The sequence below is a fragment of the Topomyia yanbarensis genome, chromosome 3, assembly GCF_030247195.1.
Source record: "Topomyia yanbarensis strain Yona2022 chromosome 3, ASM3024719v1, whole genome shotgun sequence".
Taxonomy (NCBI): Eukaryota; Metazoa; Arthropoda; class Insecta; order Diptera; family Culicidae; genus Topomyia; species Topomyia yanbarensis.
In genome coordinates this window covers 378207840-378223308 of record NC_080672.1, presented here as the reverse complement: position 1 = coordinate 378223308, position 15469 = coordinate 378207840, and the positions used below count along the sequence as shown (strand labels likewise).

General features: G+C 38.2%; 1 protein-coding gene across 2 annotated transcripts in view; it reads left to right on the top strand.

The window, feature by feature from the left end:
- LOC131688140 (proton-coupled folate transporter-like) overlaps positions 1 to 15469 on the top strand; it is an 80219-nt gene that overhangs the window by 14635 nt on the left and 50115 nt on the right. The window contains exon 5 of one of the 2 annotated variants that reach the window (XM_058972293.1): positions 7586 to 8191. The exons of the other annotated variant lie outside the window; for it this stretch is intronic. Within the exon in view, the coding sequence (XP_058828276.1) occupies positions 7586 to 7712 (127 nt within the window). The 3' untranslated portion in view covers positions 7713 to 8191. Of the gene's footprint in view, positions 1 to 7585; positions 8192 to 15469 lie in introns of those variants that run through there. 2 annotated transcript variants of the gene reach the window in all.

Below are 15469 nucleotides of genomic sequence, written 5' to 3'. Positions count from 1 at the left end.
TTTCTATCAACTTCTCACATTTAGTGTTTTTCGAATGTCTAAAGCACCATCTAGGGACAGAAATATGAATTAGCTCGAGTAGTAAAACCAATATTGTTACCAAAAAACTTCAAAAAAAAGTTGATCTGGACCCCCCGACGGATCATTTTGATCTTAGTTTCAAATAAAAGGGGAAAGTCCATTCTTTCATATTCCAAAGTTTCAGAGATGCTGAATTTTTTGCATAAAGTTGTTCTAATAAATACACCGTGAACAGTGATAATCATGAATAACATACCAAGCCGAAAAAGATTGAAACGGCGTAACAGTGGGCACTAGATGCGCGAAATGCGAATGAACGATGGAGCTGAAACTGCTGAAAGCAACGTAGGTTCCTTGCGAACGTTTATCACATGACATGACATGATTTTTTGTTGGCGAAGCTCATACTGGGAATTTGATCTAATGTTAGAATACCTCTGTTGACCGCGCTAAAGATAAAAAAATACGATTATTGGATATCCGATAGCGTTAACGACCACCTCGGGTTGCAACTCCGTAATTCATCGAAACTAGCTGAAATTGCACAGAAAATCAAAATATGATCATGACTGGAAGTAATTGTCATTCAATGTACAACTTTTGATAATCCAAAGTTGTTTTTGATTAATACCAGCGCCGGTCAGGCTCATACGTAGATCGCAGCAGGAAAGAAAAGGAGTGCTAGTCCGACACTACTTTTTACTAGAGGCTGTAAATAGCACTGCGCACTACACAGGTGTCAAGGGAGGAGAAAAATGGAGATTGAGGATAGGTATTAAATTTAAAATTGTTCTGTAATTCCCGGACGATTCAAGATTTTAGGAGCGTCTGGCCATAACGACGAATAGCGAGCGAAAGAATAGGAATGTCTAGCAATATACTTAATCCATATATTATTCTTAGCAAAAGTAAAAGTTCCATACAATTTCGAATAAAAATAATTAAAAATGGTAAGCCAACTGAGGCTACAATTTGAAAGTATCGGTTTTATTTACGACGAGAATATGAAATAATTTTGAGTGGCCCAGAATAAGATCCCAAACACCTTACTTTGCATGACAACCATGCTAGAAATTTCACGTGCGCGTCATTTATTATTGTTCTAACTACTAAAGAAAGAAGCAAGCAAGTTTATTACGAATACATAAGAAGAATGATAACACATAATTTACTAATTTATTGCAAAAATTAGATAATCTAAAATATGCAGGAAAATAAAAAGGAGATCCAGTTTTAGTCCAGTTCTTGCGACATGGGAGCAGGAACCCAGTGGATTAATTCTTGACTCTAGGCAGAGTTTATCTGGAGCAAGATAATAGTGATATCAACGTATCGTGGGGAAATGATATCAAAATTAATTGTTTGATGAAAACTTGATACAAACCAGGAGCCGTTCGAAAAGAGCCATGAGAAGGAATGGAACAAAAAGGAAATTCTTCTCCATTTGTTGTTGCAGCTTTGGCTCGGGTGCGTTTGCCACTCCAAGCTGCTTTGCTTTATATTGTATGCAAGAGGAGTGGTTCATAAGAGAAGAAAGATCTCCTAAAAACGTTTCGAATTGCTTGCGAAACTGTTTCGTCCATTCTCGAGTGCACATTAGAAAAAACTACTACTACTCCTCTTAGAATAGACTTTGAGTCAAAAATTCAATAGTAGAAGGAATCTTTCTCTCCGGAAAAGGCAATTGAAGCATCGGAGTGGAACCGTTTAGCATCAAGGGCACGTTCCGAACAACCCATGATCATTTGGAAAATCAAGGCTCACACCTATCAATGATTTGGCGTCAAAACTGCATACAATCCGCTGAACTGCTGGCGAATCCGACAAGAAAGTCTATCTTAAACAAATCATTCCCACGGCAAATTTTGTAGCAAATTCAAGTTTGTTTTCACGAAAAATGTTATGGTTTGGCAAGGGGTCTGCTCCTGTGGCAAGAAAACCAGCATTTTTGTAACGGATGAGACTACGAATTTGAAAGTGCGCAAAATGGGGTGCCATAACAAACAGATTTCACCCTTCATTAAGTCCAATGATGGTCTAATTACGCTTTGGGCCAGATCTAGCTCGTTTCGATAGTAGCAAGGACGTGCGGCAATTGATCAACGCCAATGGAGCACAGATCATCTTAAAAGCTGAATCCGACAAATTATTCCCGATTTCTTCCAATAGAGAAAAATGAGTAATATTGAAGATTAAGGTATCAGTCACCAGCGTTAAAGCTGAGGTTAAATTTCACTAGTTCACAAAAATAGTTGCATTTTCTAGCACGAGAACAATATTCATTCATTTTTTCAAAGGAGAGTTTTTCTCGAATTTTTTTTTTCGTTTCTCAGATATTGGAGAGATTTTCGCAAGAAAATCATCCGATCAATACAATCAGTAACAAATTCAAAAGCTGTTGGTATGCCCTTTTCAAAATACGTAATGTGTGGATCACATTCTTTTTCGAGAGTTGTCCTACTGGATCGGTAGAGCTAGGTTCTCGAAAAGACTACCCGTCACAATCACTCACTAAAATTGCAAACGAGACGGGAAATATCACTCACTAAAACGCTGTTTAATGGCCAATTGCAGCGGGACGTGATTCTGAATTTGATATTCATTGTCCGTTTTAGATATGTGCAGTAGGGTGGGACAAAATGATCGTTTTTTCAGCACAGTACTTTTTTGGTTCCATTTGGGGTCCCAAACAATTGTGCAAAATTTGGGGTCGATTGGTTTTGACCCGGCATAGCGCATTGCGTTTGCAATTTGTATGGAAAGTAGTATGGGAAACCCTACCTTTTTGCATTTTCAATTCTACAGACAACAATTCTTTCTGCAGTATGCCAACAATTAGATAGAAGTGTAGCCCAGGATATGCTGAACAACTTTGCCGAAGGATGCATGCCCAACAATCAACTAAAGCTGAATAAGCCTTTAACCAGCGAGAATAAGCTGAACAAGAACTGTTTAACCTACTGTCCAGCCAAAATGTTTGTTGGGTGGTGTTAGAATGTCTCTAAAACAAGTTATAGCTATTCAAAGTTCGATAGGTCGAATTAAATGCCAAAAATCATTTTTTGCCAACACTGCGGATGTACCAATTATATTTCATGTAATTGTTGCGTAATTGTTGGCATACTGCAGAAAGAATAGTTGTCTGTAGAATCGAAAATGCAAAAAAGTAGATTTTCTCATACTAATTTCCAAACAAATTTCAAACATAATGCGCTACGCCGGGTCAAAACCAATCGACCCCAAATTTTGCACAGTTGTTTGGGACCCCAAATGGAACCAAAAAAGTGCTGTGCTCGGTTGATGTAATTATGATTACGTTTTTCCATATAACAATGCCCCACCCCAATGTGCAGGCGTAGGAACTTAACGATAGTCTGTATCATCGCGAAGGCCTTGAGCGTGTGTACGTTAACGTGTTCGATCGCGTGTGCGATTGTAGGTCGCGTGTGCTAACCTGTATGTAACTTTGCCGTACCTTTCGCATATTCGCGTGTGTTCTTGGATCATCGCAGACGGACCGTGAATCTGTTACTTAATCTTCGGTATATGGTTCAGATGCTAGAAGAGAGTTCTGCCATATCACCGCAGTTCCTGGTTTTGTCGACATGGAACGTGTTGTCCAGTTGATATGGGCTCTAATTTTTATTGATCCAACTGAATGTATGGACCTAAATCGCTAGGATGTAAGGTTGAGATTTCCGGACGTGACCAATCAATGATCGCGCGAACGCGGACGTTTGTGAGTTCGCGTTTGAGACCACGTTTGTAACTTCGTAAGCACTAAAACGTTAAACCTTATTATCGGGGTGTTATCAAGTTTGCGCGATCGCGGGACTAGGTATGCGTGGATGATCGCGAAGGGTTCGAGCGGTCGTATGTTAACGTGTTTGTCGCGTACATGTGACTTCAGATTCTGAAAGGGAGTGAGTACCACATATCACTAGAGTTTTCGGTCATGTCGCCATGGAACGTTTTGTCCAGTGGATATGAGAGCTTTCTTTTTTTAATTGGTCCAATTGAAGGCAAGGACCTAGGCTTTTGGTAGCGAGGATAGACTTTCGGATGTAACCAATTCATGATCGCGCGAGCGCTGGAGTTTGTAGGTTCACATCTGAGACCACCTTTGAAAAAATTATAAGTGCTGAGACGTTCATCTTATTACCGAGATGTTATCATGTTTGCGAGAACGCGGGTGTGGTTGCGTGAATGATCACGAAGGACTCAAGCATTTGAATGCTAACCTGTTTGTCACGTGTATGTAACTTCGCATGTAAAAATATAATATTTTTTGTCGCCATGGAACGTATTGTTTAGTGGATATGAGCGTCATTTTTTGTTTGGTCCACCTGAAGGCTTTGGGCCTATGCTACTAGGATAGGTCTTCCGGACGTAACCGATTGAAGATCACGTGAATACGGGGGCGTTTGTAGGTTCATTCTTGGGAATGCATTTGTTAATTCTAAGTTCTAAACCGTTCACTTAGTCACTGGGGTGTTTTCATGTTTGCGAGATCGCAGGCGTAGGTGTGCGTGGATGGTCGCGAAGGGCTCGAGCGTTTGTCTGTCAACGTGTTCGTCGCTTGCGCTTGCGTGTGTATAACTTCGCGTGCATAAGTTCGATTTTATAATCTTGCGACCATTCGCATATTCGCATGTTTTCTTGAATGATCACACGAGAACCGTGAAGCTGATGCTTAATTTTAAGTGTATGGTACATATGGTAAAAGAGAATCAGTTCTCCCATATTATTAGTTCCCGGTCATATCGTCGTGTCGCCGGTCATTTTTTTTTATTGGTCCAACTGAAGGCATGAGTCTAGGCTGCTAAGATCTAGGTTAGAGACTTCCAGATTTGACCGATCCAAAAATGTGCGAGCGATGGGTTAACACTTGAGACCGCGTTTGTAAATTTATAAATGCTACAACGATCGCTTAATTATCAGGGTGTGGTAATATTGGTGAGATAGAGATTGTGAGTGTATATGAGAGGATATGCAATTAATTGTGTTAATGGCTGTTAGTATGAATATACTTTAAGATATTGTAATAAAAGTAAAAATAACATTCCGAATAAAGAAAAAAAGGAAATAATTTAAGCAGAACCCAATTAATTTATCGATATTATTTTTGCTACACATGAGTAGTGAAAAAGCAAACTGCTAGAGGTACAAAAACAGAGTAATGAAGAAGAGAACACATGTAACATGCAATCAAACTACTTGAAATCGCCTGAACGCCAACAAATGATATATATTTACCGTAAACGACAATAGCAGTCTCGTAGAATTTTTTCATGCTATGTTGATTGGGAATGGATGATTCACGTGCGTCGGTAAATTAATCGTGCCTTAATTTATCCAATCCGATCTTCCAAAATGAATCAAATCGAGTGCACGAATTGAACACCGGTAAAAAGTGACCAACGAATTCAACACCGGTAAAAAGTGACCATGGTAATCCCAGGAAGGATTACCCACTATTCTATCATATACGCCAGCTCTGCATCCATTCCCTGTCCCATCTGTCACAAATACTCAGTCGAACACATACGACAATTGTACACTAGAACTAAAAACTATAATTATTACACACAGCACAACTAATACGGTTCAACTTTTATGATTTTTTTTAATTCGCCTGCGTACGTTGACGAAGTCGACCGATAAATCGACACACAATGACTCCCACGCCGAGCCCAATTGTCTGTCAGAGGTTCTTTAAAACTGATGCACAAAATTGCTTGATGATGTTTGAAATACCGTCAAACCCGTCAACCTAGGGGAGAAAGGGGTTAATTTTCAAAACCATAATCCTTTGAGAGATTAGTGTTTCCAGTGACTGGAGCAAAAAATTTATAGTATATATTTATCGTGAAGAAAATGATAGATGAACATGTTAGGTAGGTTCTGATAAAACCGACACTCGACACTGTCGAAAATTGAATTCACGCCAAATCCACGCGATGCGTCGAATTGACATCATGAAACACGCTATATCCACGAAAATCGCGGAAACCGCGCAACCGTAACAACCCTGTATTTCCAATTAGGCTCTTTACCGACACATTTAACCTCACTTTTCTTGGCGGTTCACAAGTACTGTTTACATGGACTTAGAAAAATTTGCTGGACGACTAGATTCGCTCGAAGCAAATCACAAAAAAAATTTTGAAGTTCATGTAAACAGGGCTGGTTGTTGGTTCGAATCAAAACTTGTCGAAAGTAAACAAAGTTCATTTCATATCGTCAACCTGGCGCCCAGGTGGTGAAATCGTTAGAATTCAACGGGGTGCTGGAGTGTTGCCAGAAATTTTTTATATCCAGATTAAACTTTACTTAACTTTTTTTTATTTCGATTATAGAGGTTTTAACATTAAGGCCATTCGCCTCAGTTAATCTCAGCCGCCATGCTGCCTAGTTCTAATTCGTATTCTGGCTCCAGTGACAAAACCGATTCTAGTTAGAATTGTGTTACTGGTGCCGGAAAACGAGTTAGAACCAGCTAGAATTCCGGCTTATTTACGGTTGAACTTTACTGGGTTCCGGTAACCATCCGATACCCTTGAGGAACCTCTGTTTAAGGGGTACCATTTCGATGCGGCTTAGCCGCATAATCGAGGCCTAGGAACCGAAGCGGCGCAAAGCCGCTGAGGATCCGCCGAGCGAGGTGGCCACCGACCCGCCGTCGGAAGCAGGCGAACCTGTGATCCACTCGTTTGCCCGGCTTACTCAATAAACACTCCGGATGAACCTATCGTCAATTGACATTTCGACGAGTTTTGATTCGAGCCAATAATATGGGCCCTGTAAACAGGGCTGGATGTTGTTGGCTCGAATCAAAACTTGTCGAAAGTAAACAAAGTTCATTTCATATTGTCAAACTGGCGCCCAGGTGGTGAAATCGTTAGAATTCAACGGGGTGCTGAAGCGTTGCCAGAAAATTTTTATTTCCCCGATTAAATTTTAGGAAACTTCCCAGTTAAGCTCAGCCGGAATGCTGGCTGGTTCTAATTCGTATTCCGGCTCCAGTGACACAACCGATTATAGTTAGAATTGGTTGTGTTACTGGTGCCGGAAAACGAATTAGAACCAGCCAGAATTCTGGCTCATTTACGGTTGAACTTTAATGGGTTCCGGTAACCATCCGGTACCCTCCAGCAACCTCTGTTTAAGGGGTACCATTTCGATGCCGCTTAGCTGCATAACCGAGGTCTAGGAACCGAAGCGGCGCAAAGCCGCTGAGGATCCGCCGGGCGAGGTGTTGACCGACCCGCCGTCGGAAGCAAACGAATCTGTGATCCACTCGTTTGCCCGGCTTACTCAAACAGGCGATATCCCTAGTTAAGTCCGACTGAGCCACATTGGGTGGTGCAAACAAAATAAAATTGGCAGCGCTAGCAAAATGTAAACACAAATGAACACTCCGGATGAACCTATCGTCAATTGATATTTCGACGAGTTTTGATTCGAGCCAATAATATGGGCCCTGTAAACAGTACAACCGAACTGTCAAAAATGAACACTCGAGGTCCAAACACAAAAGTAAACCATTTTCTGTTTATTCCAGAATCATTCACGTTCTACTGAAAAAACGACAAAACTACCGAAGATTAGGAGCCGATGATTCGTCACATTCAGGCGATGATGACGATGACGACGACGACGACGACGACGACGATAAAGCGATTGCTTAGATATAAGTGGAAATTGTGATAATAGTAAATAGAATAAGTTAACACAGGTGCTTTGAATAAATATATATTTTTTATTTATTTTTGAAACGACCGTTGCTTGTTAATGGGGTTCGGATGCAATAACTGAAAAGTGCGCCAAATTTCTTTTTTCTCATGTTCTTCTTTTATGTATAGATTTTATTTTTCTTTTGTATTGTTTCACTTACACTTAAATACATTTGACATTACCATTATATTTTCATCTTCTCCTGCGTACCTCTTCCAGTGTTATTAGTATTGTTTTAGAGATTTCTCTGCTGTATTTTTTTACTGTGTTACTTCTTACTTCAATAGCCATTTTAATAGTGTGAGTCTGTCTTACATTATGTCTGTTCTATTGATTTTTTTTTTCTGTTGATCATCAGTTACAATCTAGATATAATATTTATTGTTTTTTATTCATTTTCATGTGTTTTTTCAGCTTCCACTTTCATCTTCTTCTTCTTAAAATTACAGCCTTTTTCATGTGTGAATTATGTGTATGTGATTTTTTACTTCAAAAATTTGCATTGAATTGCTGCTGTCTTTAGCGACAAAAATAGCCGATTCAGGATTGGAAACAGAGGGTGTTTTTGTTGTTATTTTTTTTTTCAATTTAATTTCGTCAACTTAAAAATTATGATTCCAGTGACTGATTGGCTGACTGCTCTCCTACTATTATTATACTTTAGGGGGTATGAGGTAATGAGTCTAAGAATAAATAATAAATTAAAACAAGCAACGCCAACGATGACTTGCATAACAAAGGTTTCGTTAAATCATAGTAGCTGGGTTAGAGCGATGAAGTTTAATAATATCAAACATAGGGGACAACAATGTTGATTGCTTTTGTGTTGAAATGTATACCAATCAATTTGTGGCTTTTGCTTGTCCGAAATATATCCTTTCAGCGTATGTGGCATAATAATCGTAGTGGCTTTACTGCTTTGTTATTGTTTTTTTTTTCTACTAATCTTGATGTTTGTTAAATAGTTTTCGTTTGTTGGCTAAAAGTATTCTTCTCTGCTCATATGGCAGGCTGGATAAATAAGATGTCTGCTTTTGATTATTTTCCGTACGGTAGTTTGAGTTGTGGTGTGTATGTGAGTGTATCTCTCTGCCAAATGCAGTGTTTTATTCTCGTTAAAAGTAGCTAAAAGAGACCGCTAGTATGGTAGTACTAGTTTATCTTGCAGTTTAGTAGTAGAACTATTTTCTGTATTTTCGTACCATTTTCTGATGTTTTTTCTTTGTAGTCATAAGTATTGCAAAAGGCTGTGCCATTGTTATTTTTTCTCTTGTTACTCTGTCTAAAATTTGTCAAACTTGAAAGAAGAGCTAACGAGGTTTCTTAGACCGCTGTACTGCTTTTTTGTTGTTGTTGTGATGTGTCGTTAAAGTAGGGGTTAAACTCTAATCTGGTTAGTTTGGTTTGCGTTTTACTTTTAGCAACTAAGATAGCGTTTAGCAAGTGGTTGTTTGCGTCACTTTTTCTAGGGTAAAGTTAATTGAAATGGATTAATTGTTCTCGGAAGTGTCCAAGTGTGTGTGTGTGTGTTTGACCAGCTCAGATGCGAGCAGTTCTATTTGTTTTTTTTTCGTTTTCGATTAATTGATATTGTAAGTAATTGCTTTTAGATTGGATTCATACTTCTAATTATTATAATGTGTTGCTTTTAGATTTCGTCAAAATAGACGGTTAAATAGACTTATTGACACTCAATGCAATGTTCTTGTTGATTGACTCAATTGTTTATTTGCTAATTGAAGAAATTGACAGAAGTTCGTTAATTGTTTTGAAGTAAATGTAACTTAATCGAAGCAGAGCAGATGGAAAATGGATTGCTTTCAGCAGTAAATGAAATGAGAATAATGCAAAATGAAAAATTTACGATTTTGGGAGCGGAAGGATTATTTAGTGATTAGGAAAAAATCAAACGATTCGTTAGAAAGGATTCGTTATTGTATTTGTATTACCCCTTTAACGTGAGTTCCATTCACCACATATAGTTGTTAGCGATCGATTTGGTTTGTTTGAATTTCATTTTCTGCGTTACTACACCGAAGAATCTGATCTGATTACTTTCACTAATATTTGTTTATATAGAGGGGTATAAAGATTTCTTTGAAGTAAAATATACCACCGCTTCGGATATATTTATTTTGTTTCTATGTTTGCGTCATTCTCATCTTAATATATTCTTGTGTATATATACCAGTTTTAGATTTGTTTTTTACAGTACAATAGTATATATAATTTAATTCTATCACATTATGTTTTCATATATAAAATTTATAGCTTATCAATAGGTAAAAAGATTTTAGTGGAAAAGTTTTAAGTATCAATAGTGAACTTAAGTATCGAAATGATGCAGGCTCTAGGTTCTCTAGGCGATGGTTGTGTCTTATTTTACCAGAACAGATTGGATTGCTGCGGATAAATCAAACCGTTTCGAATCGATACCGGAGTGAGACACTCTCTCTCGCTCGTCGTCTACTAGAATCACATGAAGGCAGGTCTGCTAGGAAAATTCCAATGACAAATACATCCTCCAAACACATGCAGTGAGAACGAAGTTCGCCTGCTTCGATGGTGACCTGCTGTTTCAAAATATGTTGAGTGTTTCTTTTCGTTTCAATTGAAAGTTCACTTCCGGCATCGATATCGGCTGTCGTCTGACTCTCATTCACACCGAGAATGTCAAAACAAAAACGAAAGTTGGGGATTGTTTTTAGTTTTGTTTTAAAAAATGGGTAGCAACTGCGGATTAGCCGAATCAATCGACCCAATCTCAGATGTAATCGTAAATATCCTCCGTAGGTGTATAAATAATCTAATTTGTTTTTGTATTTTCTTTCTTTATTTATTCGATTTCTTGCTACATAGTTTAGTTTATTGGTTTTACTTACTGTTATGTATAGTATATGTTAGTTGTATTTTAATGTGTATTTTTCATCGCATGCTTTTTCATGTATATTTTTTTTTTTACTTTTTGACACAACCATATGTACTCATTTTTATTCTTTTTTAAGATGTTTGCTTTACTTTTTTACACAAACTTTCAGCTAGTATTTTTTAGTCGTAAGATTTTTCTTATCGCTTTCAAAACGATCTATCGCTTTCGTCTAAAGAGAGTGTTTTTTTTTGTTTCTGCTGATGTATTCACTATGGTACTAAGGTATCAGTTGTCAAATAGAGTTTCACAAGTAAATATGACAGGGTCTGTTTTACACTCTGTTGCAAATGTAGGTTTCATTCGATGGAGAAAATCAGGTTCATTTTACTTTCAAAAGCTTTGAAAAGTTTCACTGCTTGTATTGCTTCTGGGATAAAAATAACTTCGTTTCTCATTTTTTTCATGTTATTGTTCTCGTTATATATTTTTTTCTATGCTTTCCTATACAAACATTCGAAGGAGGCAACTGAAACGCAGTGTAAATACGAGATCTACGCACTTGTAGGATGTAAAACAAAACAGTACTAGCGATTGAATAAAAACAAATCGTTGCCAATTCAGTGATTATTTATAATGCTTTTGTTTGTATTTGGCAGTTCAATTGTGTGGCTTGCTCAATACAAAACCTAGTAACAACTAGACAAACTAAGGAGGGTTTAGTTTGGAAAAAGTTTAACAAATTAGCCTAGAATGCAATAAATAAGTGGAGAAAAATAAATTAGTTTATTTAGCATGATGAGCTAGCTTAACCATAAACCTGACGTAGCCCATCGCAAGTAACTAGATCGTCAACATAGTTTCGTAGAAGCATGCAGCTATCACTTTTTGCTAATCTTATGTAAAATTTCCTACCGTTCGACACCGCTTCTCTAAAACCGTGTTCACCCTACGCACCCGTCCTATTTAGCTTATTTTGGCAAGAGCATCTTCTACGTTCGATTACTCATTCACTACTGAGGAAAAAGAGAGAAAAGTTTTTTTTTGTAAAATCCAATAACAATAATACGGCCGCTTGTTTGCAATTCATTTTTCCGTTCGATAAAAACTGTCACTTATGTCCGAACCTTCGTTTATATTTTCGAACTTATATAGAAACCAATCTCCAATAAACCAGTATCGCCAGCGAACTTGTAGTTTCTTTCTGATTTTCGAAAATAGGCGACGGCGCTTTTTGTATTTTTTTTCTCAATGCAACTGCCGAAAAAATGCTTATCTAAAAACGTGTCTTCGGTTTTGTTTTCACATTTAAATTTTGGTTTTTAGTTTTTTTTTTAATTATTGTCTGCCTTAATAGGAGAGGAATGTTGGCTCGGGGTATTGCGGCTGACTCGCGGTACAGAATGAAATATTAATGCTAGTGCTTTACAGAATAAATAATAACGAAATCAGTTGATCTTCCGGGCCGGGAAGAAGTTTTGGTAGCAGAAGGAAAACAATTGAAAATGATAGTTATTTCCCGTAACATTCCTCTGGTATAACAGCTTGTTTATTTTGTTTAGGGTCGAATTAATGACAAATATTTAATTTAGTTTAAAATTATGCTATGATGGCTCTTCCGTTGGGGCTCATATTCTAGTACTACGTACAGGAAATATAACTATAATATAGAATTGATTCTAGTTCCTATTGTTTGTTAAAAAAAGAGTTGGTTTGTCACATTCCAGTTTAAGATAAAGTAATGCCATCTCTATCGTTTGTTTATCATTTATCTGTCAATGTCACTCCAATCGAGCACGAGACCTGTCAAAGGCCCTTTTTCGAGAAGGATTCGAAGCAACCTTTTTTTTTTGGTACGAAGGTCTCGTGCTCGATTGGAATGACACTGACAGATAAATGGTAAACAAACGATAGAGATGGCGAGGGATTCAACGTCTTTAAAATGAAGCGATACTTGACCAACAACTAAACTTCACTTGTGTTAGTGATAAGCTACGGCATCTGAGTGAGGCTCAAGGAAAGGAATTAATCAAATAGTTAAGTAGCTTGTCTCGTTTCGTGGTACTAGCAGACGCCATTTTTTCGATAGTTGAATACTAGCATGAACAACGCAAAATATCCAATGGAAGCTAGTTCGTGATAGGCTCCCGAAAATTTCACGCATCCAGCCGCAAATCTTGAACTGTGAAATCAGTCGAGACTAGCGGAGAGAAAAACAGCAAAACTAGCAACCATGGATGTAAACTGGCATCACGGAAGCTCCCATAAGCTTTGCATGGGCTTCCTCTTGCACTTCCCCTCTCAAAACCATCATGCTCGTTTGGCTGCACTTTTTGACAGTCCGTTTGGCTGCAATTTTTGACACTTCGCTAGTCTGTGTATAAAGTGTCTGTAGTCGAGGGCTGCTATTCAAACTCGTCTTTTCGTCGGTACGAAACGTCAAGATTAGTTACATGCAGTTAAATGGAGATATTCGCACAAACATGAACGGCACGGAACATTTTGACGAAGGGCACTTGTGTACGGGCACACAAGAAACGCATTTAACTTATCCTGATGGAACGGTGACGTTCCGTTGGAGCTGATGTATCATCTTAATCGGGCTTTATTCTACATTACGACAGATCACATTTTCGAGTAGAAAAAGACTGTCATATTGGGAAGCCTAGTTGAGGGTCTTACCATTGCCATTCCAATATTAGTATATGTGAAATATTCCAATATTAGTATATGTGAGTAAAAAAGTATACATTCCACCATAATGGCCCAAGTATATCGGTACGACTGTGTATGCGCCAGGGTAAGAACATGTACGCAGTCTCACTGGTGTGTGACTTATACTCTATATGCCTTGTGAGAAGCGATAGGGATTGACTGGTCGACAGAAATACAAGAGTAATTGGCATGCAGATGTGTGTGTTGCAGCGTGTCATGCAATGACTAGACGTGAGCGAGTGTGCGGATGTATTTTGCGGCAGGGAAGCCGGTTGAAGTGCGAAACCGATTTAGTCTGTTGAGAAGGAGAACTATTGAGAGGAGAAGACACTTTGAAGAGAAACGTGTAAAATATTTCGGCCACGGATACTACTGGTTTGATCGAAGCAGGCTCCCGTTTGATTTTGCTGTCGTTATTGAGAAAGTAAATCACATTCGTTCGAAAAAGCGATTCGTCGTAATGCAGAATAAGTCTGTATATATTAACAGCGGGTGAGAAGACGAATTATTAGGATACGGCCGCCTCCGTGGACTGACTGCTTTATTTAGATTGTTCAGCCAGTGTTTGTGTGCTATTGGTTGGGGATTATCTGTCCGCCAGATGGAGTTTTGGAACAAATTGTGTTTTCTTCCTATTTCGTTGAAAATTGCAGCAACGCGCGACGGGTATCCCGAGCAAACGAAAAGCCCATAATATCCCCATGCTCATGGGGTTTGTCATGGGTGTTTGAAATGGGTTCAACCCATGAAAACACCATCACCATGGTCCGGTAGATCCCATATAAAACACCATATGTTGGTGTATTTATGGGTTACTGAGACCATTTTATGGTGTTTTGATGGTTGTGAATTTTGGCATGGACCATGTTTAAGGACATTATACAAGGAAGCCAGGCTACCCCCCTTCCTCTCTCGTTCCCCTGCCTAACCCTGCATCAGGCACCAACCAAAGTGAAAATGCATTTTTCAATACACTAACCTTGCAAGATTTTCACCAAATCGCTACTCAAGGAAGATAGAATATTCCACTACCGATTGCAATTGAGTTTTTGGCAAAATAATAACTATTGCACTTGATTTGTGCAAAAGTATCACTCGGAGTTTCTTCTTGGATTCATATTATTACTATTATTATTACTTTTTCAAACACACTTTTTTCACATTTCGTGTCAAAACGCACCAACGAAACTTTAATCGATTGTTCACGAAACTCGAAACCTTCTACTAATGTGTAAATTACTACCGGAAAACACCGGAAAACTCGCTTTTGTGCGTTTAAATTTTTACTCCGGTTTTTAATTTTCCGCAATGTAAACAATCGCGACGGGGACTAGTATTGGTAAAACCACCCAACTTGTTTGAAAGTGGTGCCAAAACTGATTTAAAGAAATTGTTTAAAAGTGCCTCTAGATATTTTTATTTTGACTCATGGTGCATCAGTCAACTAATTCCAACAAAGCAAAATTACATTATTTTCGACTTAGTTATGAAACAAATGTTTGTAGTGAAATAATAATGCATGTTTCGAGAATATTAATCCCGAGTAAAACTTGCGCTCCAAGACATCCGCAACACTGTAAGAATAGCTGGAGCTGCAAAAAGTAAACATTCAGTTCAAGTATTGCAATCAAACGAAATGCCTCTATCGACAATAAAGAAGCGCTCTCGTTCACGAAATTCGAAACAGATCAATACCGGAGTAGAAACGGAAGGATGTTTTGAAATCGGGAGATACACGGAAATCGTGGCATTCGGTGTCTGGAGGCAAGATGTCATTCACTGGGTTCTTGCTCCCATACCTTTAGAAGCAACTAAATTAGAGATCGCTCGCTTGTTAATTTATTTCATCGCCCAAGCATTTTGTTTTTTAATATATGTATTGTTGCATTAAGTTAATGAACTAGTTAATAAAGCATGAGCCAAAATTCGTTAGTGTGTCCGGTCAAACACTTTTGGCTGTAAAATAATGAACATTCATCTTGATAGAAAAGAGTATGCATGTTTGCATACTTGTGAAAAGCCTGATAGTTTCTGCGAATGCCAGCTTGATTTTTATATTGCGTTTTATTCGTAAGAGTTTTTTTTCATAATATTGTTACTTTATTTGCGTTGGGGTGCGATAATACCCCA